We start from the raw sequence: 20,335 nt of genomic DNA on the forward strand, positions 1-20,335 counted from the left end.
GTGCTAATTCTGGCCCAGGAACACGCTCGATGGCCCCCTTGGCCCCGAGGGCCGTAACTTTCTCCTGCATAAGTTGCAAGTGATCCCCCGACATGCGGTGGTACTGCAGTGGCATGGCTGGAGGGGTCGCCCGAAGGGGAGGGAGTAGCCCCTTCGGACGATTTGCAGCACCCACCTGTCCGATGCAATGGTATGCCAGTGGAGGAGGTGATGGCGAACCCTGCCTCCCACTGGCGTCGAATGGGCCTGATAACTCGGACTAGGAGGACTTTGAGGCAGATGCTGCAGGGGCGGATGTGGTCTGACCTTGCCGTTGTCCCCCGGCACCGTCACAGCGGTTACCAGGTCAGCGACCACGTTGAGGTTGGTTCTGCAGCCTGTGGCTAGCTGGACGTGTGGGAGAGCCTCTTCCTTGGCCACGAAAGGGGAGAAAGGTGGAAGTTTCCTGGCGTTGGCCGAGGCCCAAGGACTTGGCCGTAGCCCTGGAGTCCTTGAAACGCTCCAGCGCACTGTCCGCCTTGTCGCCAAAGAGGTGACAGCCATCAAAAGGCATGTCCATAAGGGTAGCTTGGACATCCCCCGAAAACTTGGCGGACCTCAGCCAGGGGTGGCGGTGAACCGCCACCGTTGTTGCAATCGCCCTACCTAGCGAGTCCGTGGTATCCAGTCCACACCGTATCGAATAGCGTGCTGCATCCCGTCCCTCCGCTAGGGCTTGGGTAAGCTTTGCCTGGACCTCCACCGGGCACTGCGGCAACACTTCCGCAATTGTATCAGACAGAGAGTGGGTGTAATGGCCCAAAAGGCAGGCGGTGTTGACAGACTGCAACCCCAAACAGTTTCTTCCCAAACTGATCGTACCTTTTAGATTCCCGATCCGGACGAGCGGTCGGGAATGCGGTCTGGGAGATAGAGGCCTGGATCACCAGGCTCTCGGGGTGGGGTGAATAGACAGGAAGCTGGGGTCCCCCGGAGCCGGGCGGTGGCGTCGGGCCACGTTCTGATCTAGGGGAAGGCCTGTAGAGGGCTTGGACCAGGTACCCAACAGAACGTCAGTGAGGGCTTCGTTAAACGGCAGGAGAGGCTCCGAGGAGCTTGCCTGGTTTGAGCACCTTAGTGAGGAGGTTAGCCCTCACGGCCGCGATAGGGAGCTCAAGAGCCAAGGCCATGGCTGCCCTAGTCAACACCACGCTGTAAGCAGCCCCCTCCTCCGTAGCCACGGTAGGAGGGGAGACAAATCCAGTGTCGGGCAAAGTGTCCAGACCACTGGCCTCCCCCAGCTCGTCTTCCCAATCCTGGCTCAATTGGCACTGTAGTGCCAGAGGGTCCTCAGACCCCTCCCAGTTCTCCTCTTCATCCATATCCTGATGGTCAGGATTAAATGATGGAGCTGGTTCGTCCGTGAAGGGCTCACCGATCAGCGTCGAAGACGGCACCGGGCGGCGCTGGTCCGACGCCGGATCCGGTCCGGAGCTGGAACCGCGTACTATGTTGTCCGGGGACGGCATCGGGGGCGACACCCTTGGTGACGGCGCCAGGGGAGAGGTCGTAAGGTTGACTGGCGACATCATGGATCCAGGCCTGGATCCTGAGGAGCCCTGCGGCGTCGGGACCGGTGTCGTTGACGACGCCGGGGCCGAAGCACCCGACGGCACCGTGGCTGGAGCCGCCGGCCCGCTTGGGCTCCCAGACGGTCCCGCAGGGCCCGACGGCGCCTCGGCGGGTTCCGACGGAGGGAAGCGCGACCTCATGGCCGTGGGAAGCACTAATCTCCTACGGCATCGCGTGCAGCCCAGGGACCGGCGGGTATGGAGCTGGACGCGGCGCTTGCGGCTCCGGCAGAGCCGTGTGGGCTGTGTCGTCCGAACCCCCGGCCGCGTTGCACGAGCGTCGGTGGGAGTCGGAAGAGCGATGTCACTTTTACGACTTCTTCTTAGAGTGCCTTGAGTTACCTGAGGACTTGGAGCCCGACGAGTGGTGTTGACTCGTAGAGCGGCGATGACTGCGGCCTCGCGACCGGTCCCTCGACCTCCTCCTGGACCGGTACCTCGAGCGGCACGGGGCACAACTTGTCATCGTGGTCGGCCCCAAGACAGTAAAGGCACCGACGGTGGGGGTCGGTCACCAACATCAAGCGGTGACAATCGTCGCAGGGTTTGAACCCGGGCATCCCTACCGGCACCGCGAGTCGAGGTATCGACTCGAGAAGTGATCCAAAATAGATCAAAAGTTTAGTCAAAAAATGACTAGGAGTACTGCTCTTCCCGAATCTGCGCTTGCTGGTGCGGAAAAAAGAAGAACTGACGTCAGCGTGCGAGGGCGGCGTCTAAGTACTCCGACGACATCATCCCGGCGATCACGACGCCAACGACGGACGTGGAGCCGCAGACGACGCCTACCGACGCGCAGGGGTACTGCTACGCAAAACTTTCCGGATCCAGTCTGACGCCTGGGGATATTCTAAGGTAAGGAATCTAACACTAACCTATTTCTTTCAGATAGCGAAGATAAGCTTGGTGTCGGAAGAGGCCAACTGCCTGGAGCCATAGGCATAAAAGTCATGAGTGCTGTCTGGGGAAAGTGAGGTAGAAAACCTCCAGGAAATATACCAAACAGGCGCACCAGTAGGGTTCGCAGCTCTGGCGAACAAGCCAAACATTGAATTTAAAAAATGCGATGTATCCGATCCCGGAGCGCGAAAGCAGAATATGTTTGATCCTGTACCACAGCTTCTGGAGCCGTTAGAGGAGGCATCAAATTTGGCATCGGTTGCGGCGCTGGAGACCCTCGGAGCCAGAGGTGGAGTAGTTGACTTTGGCAACGGTGGAGGCGTTGCACCTCTCGGAGCTGGTGGAATCACTGCCCACTGAGTCGGAGACTGGTCTGGAGTCACCCCTGGTGAAGGAGTCAAAAAGATCTCATCCCTGTGATGCCGTTTGGGGCAGGCCTTCAGAGTCGCACCCTTCGAAGAGCGACACCCAGAACCATGGCGACGTTTCTTCTTGTGCTTCTTAGAAGACGGCGAAGTATGTGGAGTCAGCGACTTTGATCGGGTCCAAGACCTCTTGCGACCTCTGTTCTGCATTTTGGCCTTGGCCTCCCCCTATTGGCCTCCCTCGCCTTCTGCGCCTTAGGATTCATGCACTTGCATGAAGTGCATGTCCTGACGTCATGATCTGACGAGAGCCACCATAAACAGTCTTCATGGGGGGTCAGTGATAGGCATCTGGCCCCCACACTCTCCCCATGGCTTGAAATCTGACTTCCTTGAGGTAGTCATCTTTAACGGCTACAAAGTAGCGACAACAGCAACAAAGAAACTCCCAGAAATGGAGAGCATGGAAAAAATAGTTATGCTTTGATGGCGCAGAAAAACGGGAACTGAGGACAGCACGCCAGCGAGGTCTTCTTATGGCTCTGATTAAGTAGTGCGGAGTCACGTCCGAAGTCGTTCCATTGTAATGTCCTCGTCAACATGGGAGAGCTAAGGAGAAAAGTTTCAGTGGAATGCTGCACATTGGGGTAATTCAAAAGGTGAGGAATCCACAGGCAGATGTATCCATAAGAAATATGTATCTATTGAGGGAGACTCCTAGATATGTCAAACTGTAGACATTGGGGCACCCACCTTTTCACTCATGGATCTATCAACAAAGCTCTGTCTTGGGAACAATCAATCAGGAATACATTTATAAACTAAAACCCACAATGATCATATTAAAACTGTATGCTTTAATGTCCAAAACCCCAGTTGAGAAACAATTATTTTTACATTGTGGTCGTCTCAGATGTTCCAAAACTCCATTAATAAACCTAAATAAAAGGTAGATTTTTTTTTTTTAAACTGGCAGGGCACACTGCTATTACTGCTGGGTCGCGATCGGGTCCGAGTGGTTTTTAAATAATCAGAACTCGCACTGTGTATACATGAACAATGAAAGCATGTGCCATACATTTAGTATAAGATTGGTTCCGCGAAAACATCATTAGCGCTTACCTTTGGAGGAAGATGTTTCTATGGCACTTTTTATGGCAGCATCTTAAAAGAGAATAAAGTTAGTCAGGTAAACTGTTAGAAAAAGAAAGAAGTTACATACCAATGGCTAAATCCTTTGTTTCTCTGGTTATTTTGAAGCGGCTCCGCTCCAGTCTACCAATATGCCAACTATTTTCTACACGTGGAACCAGTGGGCCTTCTATGCCCCGGTTGTTGTACTGATGTTGTACTACACAGGCTTAATGAGATTATAACCTCGTGAAGGAGTAACCAAAGGAGGTCCAGATAGCCCGGACCAAGGCAGATTTCCACAAAGGGTAAATTTACATAGAAAGAATTCATACAGAACCCATTCGCTTAGCAGATATGGTGAAGTTGCCATGAGTCTAGTCCGCCTGAACTACGGTTGACCACTCAGTTGCCAGATATTTACAGACGGCTCGAAAGAGGACTAAGAAGGGGAGGTGGCCGGCAATAAATAATCTGCAGTCTCAGCAAATTACCCAACAGAACCAATGTGCTCAAGGAAGGTAACGTCTTCTTTTATAAAGGAGAGTATTTCCTCTGCAGATTGCTTATCTTGATCTCCTATCGATAGTCACATGTAAGAAGAAAGTTCAATAGTACCATAGGATGAAATGAACAGTACCGGACGTCTTGGAAGCAAAACCACTGCTTTGCCCATAGGAAATCATGCACAGCAAATGTGAAATCAGCAATACAAAGATCAATATGAGGGTCATTTTTAAAATAGTGTCCAATGATGCTGTATAATAAGGGCTACCAAAGACATTCTTAAAGCATTAAAAAAGAAAAAACAACATGGAACTTGGTACAAATTCTTCATCACTAACATAAATGAAAATCATTCATTATAAATTGAAACATTTATACTAATTAGAATTCATAGGGCCCGCAAATGTGATCGATTGGTCTCCGATTCACACAGATAATGTACTGAGGTTAACAATATCTACAAAAAATGGGGCCATGCATTCAAAATTATATGTAATGCAAAATGACTGTGTGAGATTCAGGTTGGAGTCAGTTTGTAGCAGAATTGCACTTGCTAAGCTGTCCTGCGTAACAAAGTTCATTCAGGTTTGGTCATTTGTCGGAAATCTACTACTCGGGTACACCAGATTAAAAGCGTAAAAAGAATACACCAAAGGACTTTTTCAAATTTATCATCTCATACATGACTAATAATATGTAAATATTTCGGTCATTTTTTTTTTAATAAGAATGTTTGGGAGCTGCAAGTTTGGTGAATTAATCTACTGATCCTAGGTCGACTTAACTTGATGCAGGAGTGGAAGGATTCAAAACAAAAAGTCCTGCAGAACGCAACAGAGAAAATTCTGATTGCAACGGACCCGACTGTCAAGGTTACAGTGCTTTATGAACCTGTGCACTGATGCCCAGAAAGCAGCTTGACAAATTTCCAGGACAGGCACTCTACGTGCTAGTGTTGTAGCAGCAGTCTTGACTTGGGTAGAAGGAGCCCTCAATCCTTTAGGCAGCTGCTTCTTGGCTAGCACATAGCAGATTTTTATGCAGAGGACTTTCCACCTAGAGAGGGTTACTTTCTGTACCGCTTTGCCATTCTTTGCCCCCGAAAGGCCCACATAGATTTGATCGTCCATCTGATGGTACTTTGTACGATCTATGTAGAAACTGAGGGCTTTCTTGGTGTCCAAAACAATGGAGTCTCTCCTCCTCTTTCAGGGGGGAGGCAGGGCAAAGACAGCCAGAAGGGTGATTGTCTACCTTATGTGGAAACTGTACCTACCTTCAATAGAAATGCAGATCGAGTTTTCAACACCAGCTTGTCTGGAAAGAATGTCATGTAAGGCAACTCAACTGAGATGGTCTTCAGCTCACTCATGCGAAGAGCTGACATGATCATGACCACAAACACTATTTTCAGGGTCAAGGGACAGGAAATTAGGTACACATTAGAAAGGCAAACCCCAAATTCAAATTCCATTGTGGCATCATAGTGGAAACATAACCTGGACAACATTAAGAAATCTCATCACAACAGGTAATTAAACAAAGAACGCTGAAAATGTAAAAAAAAAAAGCACCAATACCCAATAACAATACAAAACACTTCAGACAGCTTAGCTGGTACTGGGTCAATTTGACAGGAGCAGCACCAAGACACAAACGTGTTCTAGTGCCCAGCATACATAGATTTCGTAGATGGCATCTAGTAGCCAAAATAACAACTACAACCTTTGGAGGAAGATTGGAGGAAACTTGCTGTCACCACTCAATCTGCACGAACGAGGTGCACTGGATCCACTAGGATAACTTGGGCTCAGTCAGACTTCATTTTCTTTAGAATTCAAGTCAAAAGTGATCGATGTAGAAAGGCATACAGGATTCCAGGAATTCCACTTTAGACAGAATGCATCTCAGAGAGAGAGAGGGGGGGTGAGAGTCTTCTTGGGAACAGCAGCACATAAAAATACTGACATTGCGTTCTCTCAGTAGTGGTGAAAAGGTTGTAGGGGAAGGAGTCTCCGCCAGTCCAATTGCAGTAGGGCAGACCCACTAGCATGTCTTTTGCAATCTCTTCCGAAACCTGGATGAACTGATAGGTTCCTTTGCAGTTGAGCCCACTGAGACTTCAGATCTAATTGCATGTGCCACCTGGATCACTCCACTAGCAGCCATATGCAGTATGTCAAAATTCTCAGAGCCACTCTCACTGAAACCCATGGCCAAGGCTTAAACAACAGGATCATGGTTCGAATGTACTGGACTCGTTAAACCTGAGGGAAGGATTAAAACTGCACCATATCCAGGATAGCTTGGATGAACAATAGCTTCTTTGATGGCATCAGGTGTTACTATGGCAAGCTGATCAAGGATCTCCAAAAAGTTAATTGCTGACATTTGGCATCCCTGCCTTCAACAGCCAGTTATCGAAGTAGGGGAACCCTGGTATACTTGACGTCTGAGATGTGCTCCTACCACGACGATTACTATAGTGAACACCTGAGGGGCACTGGTGAGACTGAAGGGAAGCATGAAAACTGAAAATGATCTTTGCCCACCCTTAACCACAGGTAACGCCTGTAAGACAGCAATGAGAAAACAGGCATATTACATGTCCAACGCTAGCATCCAGCCTCCTGGTTCTTTCGGGAAGAAGAGTAGAGGGCAAAGGTCTAAAATAGGATGAAGGCCTCCATCCTTCTTCGGCACCAGGACTAGCAGGAGTAGCATCCAGTCCCTATTTCCAATGCTGGAACCATCTCTATGGCCTTTATGTCAAATAGAACTTCCCTTTGGGCACATTAGTTTTTAAGGACATCAACCAATTTTAGGACACAATAACCAACATATATTCAAACATGAAACCTAATATTGACACAGAAATTAAGAGCAACGCATGAGCAACAGAATAGTGTAAAACCAATCAAGTCAGTATGCACAGTTTATTTATACAATAAAAAGAATTAAAAAGGATTATTAATAAAACTTGGGAGCACAGAAAATACATCAAAAGGAAAACATTAGATACATAAAAACATCAAATCCATTTCCTAAATCTGTAAAGGGAAGTACATAGAAGGTATATTCAGCAACAATCAGAATACTCCTAAATCAATATGTGTTGTACTATTCCCTTAGTTTCAACGCGTTTCGACGGGCAACTAGTATATGGCCGCCTTCATCAGGAAATATTGTCTGTAATCCCAAGATATCTGAAATAAGATAAAATAAATCTTAAAATCTATGCTATAACATGGTTCAAACTTATCCTCTACATAGAACTAACTGAAATGACAGAATTACTGTTACACGGCTATTGCTCTCAGTTTCAATACAACATTCGTTTACACATTGCAATAACAATACTGCAATCTCCCTACATTTTCTTTAAACATAAAACAGGACTACATACACAACGATAGTCTTTTAAATTTTTGTACAGTTCATATAAATGTACACAGTCCTCAAACGAGGGTCCTATATTGGTCATTACAAATGGCAAAGTCTGGAGCGTATCGTCTAAATGGAGATAGATGCCTCCTTTCATTAAAATAGAATTAAAATCCTCATTTTAAGGCGATTATTACGTGAATAACGGCACAGTCGCTGTAGAAAAAAAAAGCAGTAATGTATTTATCCTTTTAAGAGGGTCTCACAGCTCTCACCTATTTAGTGTTGTAATGTACGATAGTTATGCGCGTGCAGCGGCGTGATGTTTACATCCTTGTCGCTCCTTACTGGAACTGATAGGTTGACATTAAACAGTCGGTAACAATAGCTACAGTAGTACCGAAACTATAGTTCTCTCTTCCTCCTTGCGACTCGCCAGGTGCACATTTACTACCAGAGTACTTCCGAAGCTTGATACTTTATACTTACATAAAAGGCCGTTATATTGTATCCAGAATACACGCGGTAACACCCCCAAACCACAGGTCTGTGTTAGGAATCCAGATAATTCTCAATACTCGTCATACACTAAAAAGTCGGAAATTAAATCTATTAGACTCACTACTCTTAAAATAAAGCCTCATAGATTTAGCTACGGGGTCTATACTTACACATATATTCCAATTATGTCTATATGTACGCTGTAATCTTTAGGGCCACTTCCGTCTTTCTTTACTTTTATTGAAAAAACGGCCTCTGTGAACAAAGATAATACCGGCTTAAAATTGCCATGTAATAAATCTTAAGCAATCTATATCTCACGGCTATGTATGTAGCCATACCTTGAATAACGTAACTCCTAGCGTCCCGCGTGTGATTCCGGTAGTCTCCTGCTAAAAGCCGGCTACGTGATTTATATACCTAGATAGGCACCATTTTAGTCACAGGCGTGGCAACCGCTCAACAACCCAGTCACACCGGTTCCCTAAACATTAAGGTAGGACACCAAGTAGTCCCGATCCTTAGTGAAAAACTACATAATCTATAGACCTAAACATAGGACTACACGGGGACGGAGGTTCTTCATCAGTTTAAGTATATAGATCCAGTCTCCCCGAGTTGCTCATTCATCTTCGCAATCATCCTTTATTTCTTTAGTAGTAGGATATAGTTTATATAATTCTAGTTATTATTCTAGACCTATATATCATTTCTTTTGGTAGAACCATATTTACCTAGAATCACGCATAGCGTTTCACTATTTTTAATCCGTTCAATCATCGAACAGAAAGGTATACAAGGGCAATGGAGATACCAATTTCATACGTTCTGTGTGTGGCTGATAGATACATAATACCATAGGTGGAGCAGCCATTACACAGAACATTTCTTTTGAGTAAGCATAGACAGATAAGACATCCAGTATACAGAGCTGTTCTATTTGCCCCCAATTATACGGTCCCATTCTTCACGGGAATTTAGCCCATGTCTAACTGTATTAAGGTGAGAAATATACCATTGCTCTCTGTTTTTGCGAGCATTGATGATATTTCCACCTCTTTTTCCAATCTTTACCCTCTCAGTATGAACCATCTGAAGTCACTTTCACCATGCTGTTTTTCCAGGAAATGTGACAATTGGAGCAGTGATCTTTTTCGTCTTAATCGCAGATCTATGCTCCTGAAGCCTAGTCCTTGCCTCTCTGCCAGTTTCTCCAACATAGCACAGCCCGCACGGACACTTCAGGAGATAGATCACATTTTTGCTTCTACAATTGTTATGAGTCTTACATTTGACAGTTCTATCATTGCATGTAATTTCAGATGCCACTATGCATTGATCACATATATTGCACATTCCACATTTAGAGGTACCCAGTACTTTAGTATTATCAAGTGTTCTCTGATTATCACCTGATTCCTCTCTATAGGTGTGCACTAATAGATCTCGCAGGTTTTTATTCTTTTTGAATGCAAAGAGGGGTTTCTCTAAAGCGTTCTCCTCGTCATGGTTTAGAATATGCCAGTGTTTGTTCACCACATTCTTGATTTGATTACTTATGTTTGAGAATTTGCTAACAAACACGACCTTTTTCATGGGGCTTTTTTCTTTTTTTCTTTTCTGTATCAGGGCCTCGCGATCATAAAACCTCGCCCTCTTCATCGAATGGGACAACAGTTTTTTCGGGTATCCTCTTTCCTTGAATTTCTTTTTAAGGACTTCTGCATGTTTGTAATAGTCGTTGATATCAGAACAATTCCTCCGCCAGCGGAGGAATTGACTAAAGGGTATGCTTTCTCTTTGTGATTTGGGGTGGAAGCTAGAGAAATGTAAGAGGGTGTTTTTTGCCATAGGTTTGGTGTATAATTCCACTGACAACACACCCTCAGTGTTTCTGATGGAAATATCAAGGAAATCCACTTTTGTGGTGTTGTATGTAGAGGTAAACTTTAGGTTCGGATCACCTAAGTTAATCCAACTTAGAAACTCTGCCAGCAACTCAATGGTACCTTCCCAAATAAAAAAGATGTCATCAATGTAGCGGTACCAGCCCGCTACATTTTCAAAGAAGGGAGCCATCTCGTTGTCAATGTGTTTGTACTCAAAATTTCCTACATAAAGACAAGCCAGACTAGGGGCACATGTGGCCCCCATACTGGTCCCTTTCAGTTGTCTAAAATATTCATTTTTGAAAAGGAAAACATTGTCAAAATGAGTCGCACACAGTCCACAATAAAGTCCTTATTTGCACCTCACAAATCTTGGTTGGATAAAAGGTCATCAATGACCTCCACTGTGTCTGCCTGACGGATATTAGTGTAAAGAGACTCAATGTCCAGAGTGACTAGACACTGAGTCTCTTCACAGAACGGCAGTCCTTCCACAAGCGAGATAATGTGTGCAGAGTCTCTCACTTATGACTTAAGGTTACAAACCAAAGGCTTCAGGAAATTGTCAACGTATTTGCTTATTGGCTCAAGCAAAGAGTCGATGCTACTTACAATCGGCCTCATAGGGGGGTCTGATCTGTGTTTATGGACTTTTGGTAGGCCATAGATGGCCGGAGTTTTAGGGTCTGTATTGTTGAGGAATTTAAATTCCTCCTCACAAATGTAACCATCGTCCATGGCATTAGTTAGAAGAGTCAGACATTCACGAGATATCCTTATTAGACTATTGGCATTAGTGCGGGCATAATGTTCTTTAACCTCTAGCATCTTAAGCATCCTCTCTTCGTAGTTTTTAGTGTCAAAAACTACTACTCCTCCTCCCTTGTCCGCAGGCTTAATTGTAAGAGAGTTATCATTCTTCAGTTTTTCCAATGCATCTCTTTCAACTTTGGAGATATTGAAAGTACGTTTTTTTATCATTATCTATAAGTCTATATATCCCACTCTCAACCGCCATCTCAAAGGCCTCAATGTTTTGCCAACCATTCCCGAAGTAGGTGTAAATGTAGACTTCGGTTTGAGTCCAGAGATGTTTTCATGGACCCTGCTTTCTCTGTTTTCAAAAAATCGTTTGAGTCTAATTTTTCTAAAGAATGACCAAAGGTCTTTCTCTAGTTGGAATTTATCTAAATTGGTTGAAGGGACAAAACTAAAGCCCCTACTAAGAATATCTATTTCGGCACTGCTCAGCTCCTTACTGGATAGATTGATTACTGGTAATTTGCTGGTCTCCAGTATTGTTTGCTCCTCGTATTCATGTATTCCTGCTGAGGAGGTGCTCGGTTGTACTGTTGTTGTCGGCCCCGGTTGAATTGGCCACGGCCCTGGTTTCCGTTGTATCTTTGCACCCTCCTTGGGCGCGACTCTAAAAAATGACTTTGGTCATGTCCATTTCTACCAGTTTCATTCTCTGGGCAATCTTCCTCCTCACTTCCCGAGCCCGATGATTCAGAAAAAGTGACCTGTTTGTTACCCCCTCTGGAATAGATTTGTCGATTTTGTGGTCTATCCCAATTCCCATCATTTCTATTTTGGTAGTAGTTCTCTCTTAGATAGGGGTATACATTCTCTATGGAAAACCGTTCAATATCCTTTTTAAGTTTGTTCGTTTTCTTATTGAACAAGTAGTCACTATATCCTTCGACATCTTTATTGATGTCTGCTAATTTCTTTTTAGCCTCCTCTAAGGCTGGGCAGTTTTTGAGCTCTGTCTCTAATTTCTCAATTTCCTCTTGTTCAAGTATGATAAGTCCTTGAGCAGTTTCGATAATTAGGAGCATCCAATCTCTACTACATCTGTTCGAGATTAGTGTCCAAGTTTCCAGGAATTTCCTATTCTCTGTAAAAAGACCGGGCTCATTGCGAACCTGCAGACCAATGGGGATAATACCCGATTTGACATATTCCGTTAAAAAGTCTGCATGAGGTACTGTGCGTATAAGCTTCTTTTTCAGGTTCAATAGTTTGCCCCAGTTTTCTCCTTTACTAGACACCACAGTAATTCTGTTGCCCTTCTTGGTATTAATGATACGATGCAATTGGTCATCACTAAACCCAAAGGTTTTAATTTGATCCATTGCACGTTATAAGAATGGTATTACTAAAAGAAACTCTCCAGCCCAAAAGGACCGTGCACAGAATCTCTAATAAAAGAGAGAGGGACCCAAAACCAATGGGATAGGGTACCAACAATAGACTTTATGTCAAATAGAACTTCCCTTTGGGCACATTAGTTTTTAAGGACATCAACCAATTTTAGGACACAATAACCAACATATATTCAAACATGAAACCTAATATTTAGACACAGAAATTAAGAGCAACGCATGAGCAACAGAATAATGTAAAACCAATCAAGTCAGTATGCACAGTTTATTTATACATTAAAAAGAATTAAAAAGGATAATTAATAAAACTTGGGAGCACAGAAAATACATCAAAAGGAAAACATTAGATACATAAAAACATCAAATCCATTTCCTAAATCTGTAAAGGGAAGTACAGAGAAGGTATGTTCAGCAACAATCAGAATACTCCTAAATCAATATGTGTTGTACTATTCCCTTAGTTTGAACGCGTTTCGACGGGCAACTAGTATATGGCCGCCTTCATCAGGAAATATTGTCTGTAATCCCAAGATATCTGAAATTAGATAAAATAAATCTTAAAATCTATGCTATAACATGGTTCAAACTTATCCTCTACATAGAACTAACTGAAATGACAGAATTACTGTTACACGGCTATTGCTCTCAGTTTCAATACAACATTCGTTTACACATTGCAATAACAATACTGCAATCTCCCTACATTTTCTTTAAACATAAAACAGGACTACATACACAACGATAGTCTTTTAAATTTTTGTACAGTTCATATAAATGTACACAGTCCTCAAACGAGGGTCCTATATTGGTCATTACAAATGGCAAAGTTCAGCGTATCAGTACCTGTTTATACATATGAAATTATGGTATTACAATCCATTATATCCCTCATACATCAGGGTAATCAATTAGGCTTAAATGTTCAGCATGGTTCATCCTGGCTAGCGAGCGGTAACACAAACCGTGTACCTTCTAGTCATCACCTATCCACTTTTATGCTAATAGCCACCAATGCGACCCCCCAGAAATTTTCACAGTGTCTCATAGTTACTGACCTGATATCTGGAGCGTATCGTCTAAATGGAGATAGATGCCTCCTTTCATTAAAATAGAATTAAAATCCTCATTTTAAGGCGATTATTACGTGAATAACGGCACAGTCGCTGTAGAAAAGAAAAAGCAGTAATGTATTTATCCTTTTAAGCGGGTCTCACAGCTCTCACCTATTTAGTGTTGTAATGTACGATAGTTATGCGCGTGCAGCGGCGTGATGTTTACATCCTTGTCGCTCCTTACTGGAACTGATAGGTTGACATTAAACAGTCGGTAACAATAGCTACAGTAGTACCGAAACTATAGTTCTCTCTTCCTCCTTGCGACTCGCCAGGTGCACATTTACTACCAGAGTACTTCCGAAGCTTGATACTTTATACTTACATAAAAGGCCGTTATATTGTATCCAGAATACACGCGGTAACACACCCAAACCACAGGTCTGTGTTAGGAATCCAGATAATTCTCAATACTTGTCATACACTAAAAAGTCAGAAATTAAATCTATTAGACTCACTACTCTTAAAATAAAGCCTCATAGATTTAGCTACGGGGTCTATACTTACACATATATTCCAATTATGTCTATATGTACGCTGTAATCTTTAGGGCCACTTCCGTCTTTCTTTACTTTTATTGAAAAAACGGCCTCTGTGAACAAAGATAATAGCGGCTTAAAATTGCCATGTAATAAATCTTAAGCAATCTATATCTCACGGCTATGTATGTAGCCATACCTTGAATAACGTAACTCCTAGCGTCCCGCGTGTGATTCCGGTAGTCTCCTGCTAAAAGCCAGCTACGTGATTTATATACCTAGATAGGCGCCATTTTAGTCACGGGCGTGGCAACCGCTCAACAACCCAGTCACACCGGTTCCCTAAACATTAAGGTAGGACACCAAGTAGTCCCGATCCTTAGTGAAAAACTACATAATCTATAGACCTAAACATAGGACTACACGGGGACGGAGGTTCTTCATCAGTTTAAGTATATAGATCCAGTCTCCCCGAGTTGCTCATTCATCTTCGCAATTATCCTTTATTTCTTTAGTAGTAGGATATAGTTTATATAATTCTAGTTATTATTCTAGACCTATATATCATTTCTTTTGGTAGAACCATATTTACCTAGAATCACGCATAGCGTTTCACTATTTTTAATCCGTTCAATCATCGAACAGAAAGGTATACAAGGGCAATGGAGATACCAATTTCATACGTTCTGTGTGTGGCTGATAGATACATAATACCATAGGTGGAGCAGCCATTACACAGAACATTTCTTTTGAGTAAGCATAAACAGATAAGACATCCAGTATACAGAGCCGTTCTATTTGCCCCCAATTATACGGTCCCATTCTTCACGGGAATTTAGCCCATGTCTAACTGTATTAAGGTGAGAAATATACCATTGCTCTCTGTTTTTGCGAGCATTGATGATATTTCCACCTCTTTTTCCAATCTTTACCCTCTCCAGTATGAACCATCTGAAGTCACTTTCACCATGCTGTTTTTCCAGGAAATGTGACACAATTGGAGCAGTGATCTTTTTCGTCTTAATCGCAGATCTATGCGCCTGAAGCCTAGTCCTTGCCTCTCTGCCAGTTTCTCCAACATAGCACAGCCCGCACGGACACTTCATGAGATAGATCACATTTTTGCTTCTACAATTGTTATGAGTCTTACATTTGACAGTTCTATCATTGCATGTAATTTCAGATGCCACTATGCATTGATCACATATATTGCACATTCCACATTTAGAGGTACCCAGTACTTTAGTATTATCAAGTGTTCTCTGATTATCACCTGATTTCTCTCTATAGGTGTGCACTAATAGATCTCGCAGGTTTTTATTCTTTTTGAATGCAAAGAGGGGTTTCTCTAAAGCGTTCTCCTCGTCATGGTTTAGAATATGCCAGTGTTTGTTCACCACATTCTTGATTTGATTACTTATGTGTGAGAATTTGCTAACAAACACGACCTTTTTCATGGGGCTTTTTTCTTTTTTTGTTTTCTGTATCAGGGCCTCTCGATCATAAAACCTCGCCCTCTTCATTGAATGGGACAACAGTTTTTTCGGGTATCCTCTTTCCTTGAATTTCTTTTTAAGGACTTCTGCATGTTTGTAATAGTCGTTGATATCAGAACAATTCCTCCGCAAGCGGAGGAATTGACTAAAGTGTATGCTTTCTCTTTGTGATTTGGGGAGGAAGCTAGAGAAATGTAAGAGGGTGTTTTTTGCCATAGGTTTGGTGTATAATTCCACTGACAACACACCCTCAGTGTTTCTGATGGAAATATCAAGGAAATCCACTTTTGTGGTGCTGTATGTAGAGGTAAACTTTAGGTTCGGATCACCTAAGTTAATCCAACTTAGAAACTCTGCCAGCAACTCAATGGTACCTTCCCAAATAAAAAAAGATGTCATCAATGTAGCGGTACCAGCCCGCTACATTTTCAAAGAAGGGAGCCATCTCGTTGTCAATGTGTTTGGACTCAAAATTTCCTACATAAAGACAAGCCAGACTAGGGGCACATGTGGCCCCCATACTGGTCACTTTCAGTTGTCTAAAATATTCATTTTTGAAAATGAAAACATTGTTTGTCAAAATGAGTCGCACACAGTCCACAATAAATGATGTGGACTAAATGAGGACATCTTTTTTATTTGGGAAGGTACCATTGAGTTGCTGGCAGAGTTTCTAAGTTAACTTAGGTGATCCGAACCTAAAGTTTACCTCTACATACAGCACCACAAAAGTATAGACCCCGTAGCTAAATCTATGAGGCTTTATTTTAAGAGTAGTGAGTCTAATAGATTTAATTTCCGACTTTTTAGTGTATGACGAGTATTGAGAATTATCTGGATTCCTAACACACACCTGTGGTTTGGGTGTGTTACCGCGTGTATTCTGGATACAATATAACGGCCTTTTATGTAAGTATAAAGTATCAAGCTTCGGAAGTACTCTGGTAGTAAATGTGCACCTGGCGAGTCGCAAGGAGGAAGAGAGAACTATAGTTTCGGTACTACTGTAGCTATTGTTACCGACTGTTTAATGTCAACCTATCAGTTCCAGTAAGGAGCGACAAGGATGTAAACATCACGCCGCTGCACGCGCATAACTATCGTACATTACAACACTAAATAGGTGAGAGCTGTGAGACCCGCTTAAAAGGATAAATACATTACTGCTTTTTCTTTTCTACAGCGACTGTGCCGTTATTCACGTAATAATCGCCTTAAAATGAGGATTTTAATTCTATTTTAATGAAAGGAGGCATCTATCTCCATTTAGACGATACGCTCCAGATATAAGGTCAGTAACTATGAGACACTGTGAAAATTTCTGGGGGGTCGCATTAGTGGCTATTAGCATAAAAGTGGATAGGTGATGACTAGAAGGTACACGGTTTGTGTTACCGCTCGCTAGCCAGGATGAACCATGCTGAACATTTAAGCCTAATTGATTACCCTGATGTCTGAGGGATATAATGGATTGTAATACCATAATGTCATATGTATAAACAGGTACTGATAGGCTGAACTTTGCCATTTGTAATGACCAATATAGGACCCTCGTTTGAGGACTGTGTACATTTATATGAACTGTACAAAAATTTAGAAGACTATCGTTGTGTATGTAGTCCTGTTTTATGTTTAAAGAAAATGTAGGGAGATTGCAGTATTGTTATTGCAATGTGTAAACGAATGTTGTATTGAAACTGAGAGCAATAGCCGTGTAACAGTAATTCTGTCATTTCAGTTAGTTCTATGTAGAGGATAAGTTTGAGCCATGTTATAGCATAGATTTTAAGATTTATTTTATCTAATTTCAGATATCTTGGGATTACAGACAATATTTCCTGATGAAGGCGGCCATATACTAGTTGCCCGTCGAAACGCGTTGAAACTAAGGGAATAGTACAACACATATTGATTTAGGAGTATTCTGATTGTTGCTGAATATACCTTCTATGTACTTCCCTTTACAGATTTAGGAAATGGATTTGATGTTTTTATGTATCTAATGTTTTCCTTTTGATGTATTTTCTGTGCTCCCAAGTTTTATTAATTATCCTTTTTAATTCTTTTTAATGTATAAATAAACTGTGCATACTGACTTGATTGGTTTTACATTATTCTGTTGCTCATGCGTTGCTCTTAATTTCTGTGTCTAAATATTAGGTTTCATGTTTGAATATATGTTGGTTATTGTGTCCTAAAATTGGTTGATGTCCTTAAAAACTAATGTGCCCAAAGGGAAGTTCTATTTGACATAAAGTCCATTGTTGGTACCCTATCCCTTTGGTTTTGGGTCCCTCTCTCTTTTATTAGAGATTCTGTGCACGGTCCTTTTGGGCTGGAGGGTTCCTTTTAGTAATACCATTCTTATAACGTGCAATGGATCAAATTAAAACCTTTGGGTTTAGTGATGACCAATTGCATCGTATCATTAATACCAAGAAGGGCAACAGAATTACTGTGGTGTCTAGTAAAGGAGAAAACTGGGGCAAACTATTGAACCTGAAAAAGAAGATTATACACACAGAAGCTCATGCAGACTTTTTAACGGAATATGTCAAATCGGGTATTATCCCCATTGGTCTGCAGGTTCGCAATGAGCCCGGTCTTTTTACAGTGAATAGGAAATTCCTGGAAACTTGGACACTAATCTCGAACAGATGTAGTAGAGATTGGATGCTCCTAATTATCGAAACTGCTCAAGGACTTATCATACTTGAACAAGAGGAAATTGAGAAATTAGAGACAGAGCTCAAAAACTGCCCAGCCTTAGAGGAGGCTAAAAAGAAATTAGCAGACATCAATAAAGATGTCGAAGGATATAGTGACTACTTGTTCAATAAGAAAACGAACAAACTTAAAAAGGATATTGAACGGTTTTCCATAGAGAATGTATACCCCTATCTAAGAGAGAACTACTACCAAAATAGAAATGATGGGAATTGGGATAGACCACAAAATCGACAAATGTATTCCAGAGGGGGTAACAAACAGGTCACTTTTTCTGAATCATCGGGCTCGGGAAGTGAGGAGGAAGATTGCCCAGAGAATAAAACTGGTAGAAATGGACATGACCAAAGTCATTTTTTTGAGTCGCGCCCAAGGAGGGCGCAAAGATACAACGGAAACCAGGGCCGTGGCCAATTCAACCGGGGCCGACAACAACAGTACAACCGAGCACCTCCTCAGCAGGAATACATGAATACGAGGAGCAAACAATACTGGAGACCAGCAAATTACCAGTAATCAATCTATCCAGTAAAGAGCTGAGCAGTGCCGAAATAGATATTCTTAGTAGGGGCTTTAGTTTTGTCCCTTCAACCAATTTAGATAAATTCCAACTAGAGAAAGACCTTCGGTCATTCTTTAAAAAAATTAGACTCAAACAATTTTTTGAAAACCGAGAAAGCAGGGTCCATGAAAACATCTCTGGACTCAAACCGAAGTCTACATTTACACCTACTTCGGGAATGGTTGGCAAAAACATTGAGGCCTTTGAGATGGCGGTTGAGAGTGGGATATATAGACTAATAGATAATGATAAAAAACCCCGTACTTTCAATATCTCCAAAGTTGAAAGAGATGCATTGGAAAAACTGAAGAATGATAACTCTCTTACAATTAAGCCTGCGGACAAGGGAGGAGGAGTAGTAGTTTTTGACACTCGAAACTACGAAGAGAGGATGCTTAAGATGCTAGAGGTTAAAGAACATTATGCCCGCACTAATGCCAATAGTCTAATAAGGATATCTCGTGAATGTCTGACTCTTCTAACTAATGCCAGGGACGATGGTTACATTTGCGAGGAGGAATTTAAATTCCTCAACAATACAGACCCTAAAACTCCGGCCATCTATGGCCTCCCAAAAGTCCATAAACACAGATCAGACCCCCCTATGAGGCCGATTGTAAGTAGCATCAATCAATCAATCAATCAATCATGCCATTTGTATAGCACACTACTCACCCGGGAGGGTCTCAAGGCGCTTGGGGGGAGGGGTATGCTACTGCTCGAACAGCCAGGTCTTGAGTTGTTTCCTGAAGGCGAGATGGTCCTGGGTCAGCCGAAGGTGGATGGGGAGGGAGTTCCAAGTCTTGGCAGCCAGGTAAGAGAAGGATCTTCCTCCGGCGGTGGCTCTTCGGATGCGTGGTATGGCTGCGAGGGCGAGGCTGGTGGACCGTAGCTGGCGGGTGGGCGTGTAGAAGGTCAGGCGGTCGTTGAGGTACTTGGGGCCCAGGTCGTGGATAGACTTGTGTGCGTGGGTGAGGACCCGGAACGTGATCCTCTTGTCGACGGGGAGCCAGTGCAGGTTCCTCAGGTGGCTGGAGATGTGGCTGCGTCGGGGGACATCCAGGATGAATCGGGCGGAGGAGTTCTGGATGCGCTGGAGTCTTTTCTGTAGCTTGGCTGTGGTTCCGGCGTAGAGGGCGTTTCCGTAGTCCAGTCGGCTGGTGACGAGTGCCTGGGTGACAGTCTTCCTGGTCTCGGTCGGGTTCCAGCTGAAGATCTTGCGAAGCATACGCAGGGTGTTGAAGCACGATGAGGAGACGGCGTTGACTTGTCTGGTCATCGAGAGGGAGGGGTCCAGGTTGAAGCCCAGGTTGCGTGCGTGGTCGGTTGGCTTGGGTGCGGTGCCCAGGGCTGGGGGCCACCAGGAGTCGTCCCAGGCGGAGGGCGAAGATCCCAGGATGAGGACTTCCGTCTTGTCCGAGTTCAGTTTCAGGCGGCTGTCCTTCATCCACTCGGCGACGTCTTTCATCCCTTCGTGTAGGCAGGTTCTGGCGGTGTCGGGGTC

At 43.5% G+C, this 20,335-nt stretch overlaps 1 protein-coding gene across 8 annotated transcripts in view; it reads right to left on the bottom strand.

Moving 5' to 3' along the window:
- GTF2I (general transcription factor IIi) overlaps positions 1-20,335 on the bottom strand; it is a 1,750,178-nt gene that overhangs the window by 34,187 nt on the left and 1,695,656 nt on the right. For 4 of the 8 annotated variants that reach the window (XM_078679426.1, XM_078679427.1, XM_078679425.1 and 1 more), the window contains one exon: positions 3,998-4,039. The exons of 1 other annotated variant lie outside the window; for it this stretch is intronic. In XM_078679426.1, the coding sequence (XP_078535552.1) occupies positions 3,998-4,039 (42 nt within the window). Of the gene's footprint in view, positions 1-3,997; positions 4,040-7,435; positions 7,720-12,706; positions 12,991-20,335 lie in introns of those variants that run through there. 3 more of the 8 variants (XM_078679428.1, XM_078679423.1, XM_078679421.1) reach the window with 2 other exon arrangements.

Source organism: Lissotriton helveticus, chromosome 3_1 (genome assembly GCF_964261635.1).
Source record: "Lissotriton helveticus chromosome 3_1, aLisHel1.1, whole genome shotgun sequence".
Classification (NCBI taxonomy): domain Eukaryota; kingdom Metazoa; phylum Chordata; class Amphibia; order Caudata; family Salamandridae; genus Lissotriton; species Lissotriton helveticus.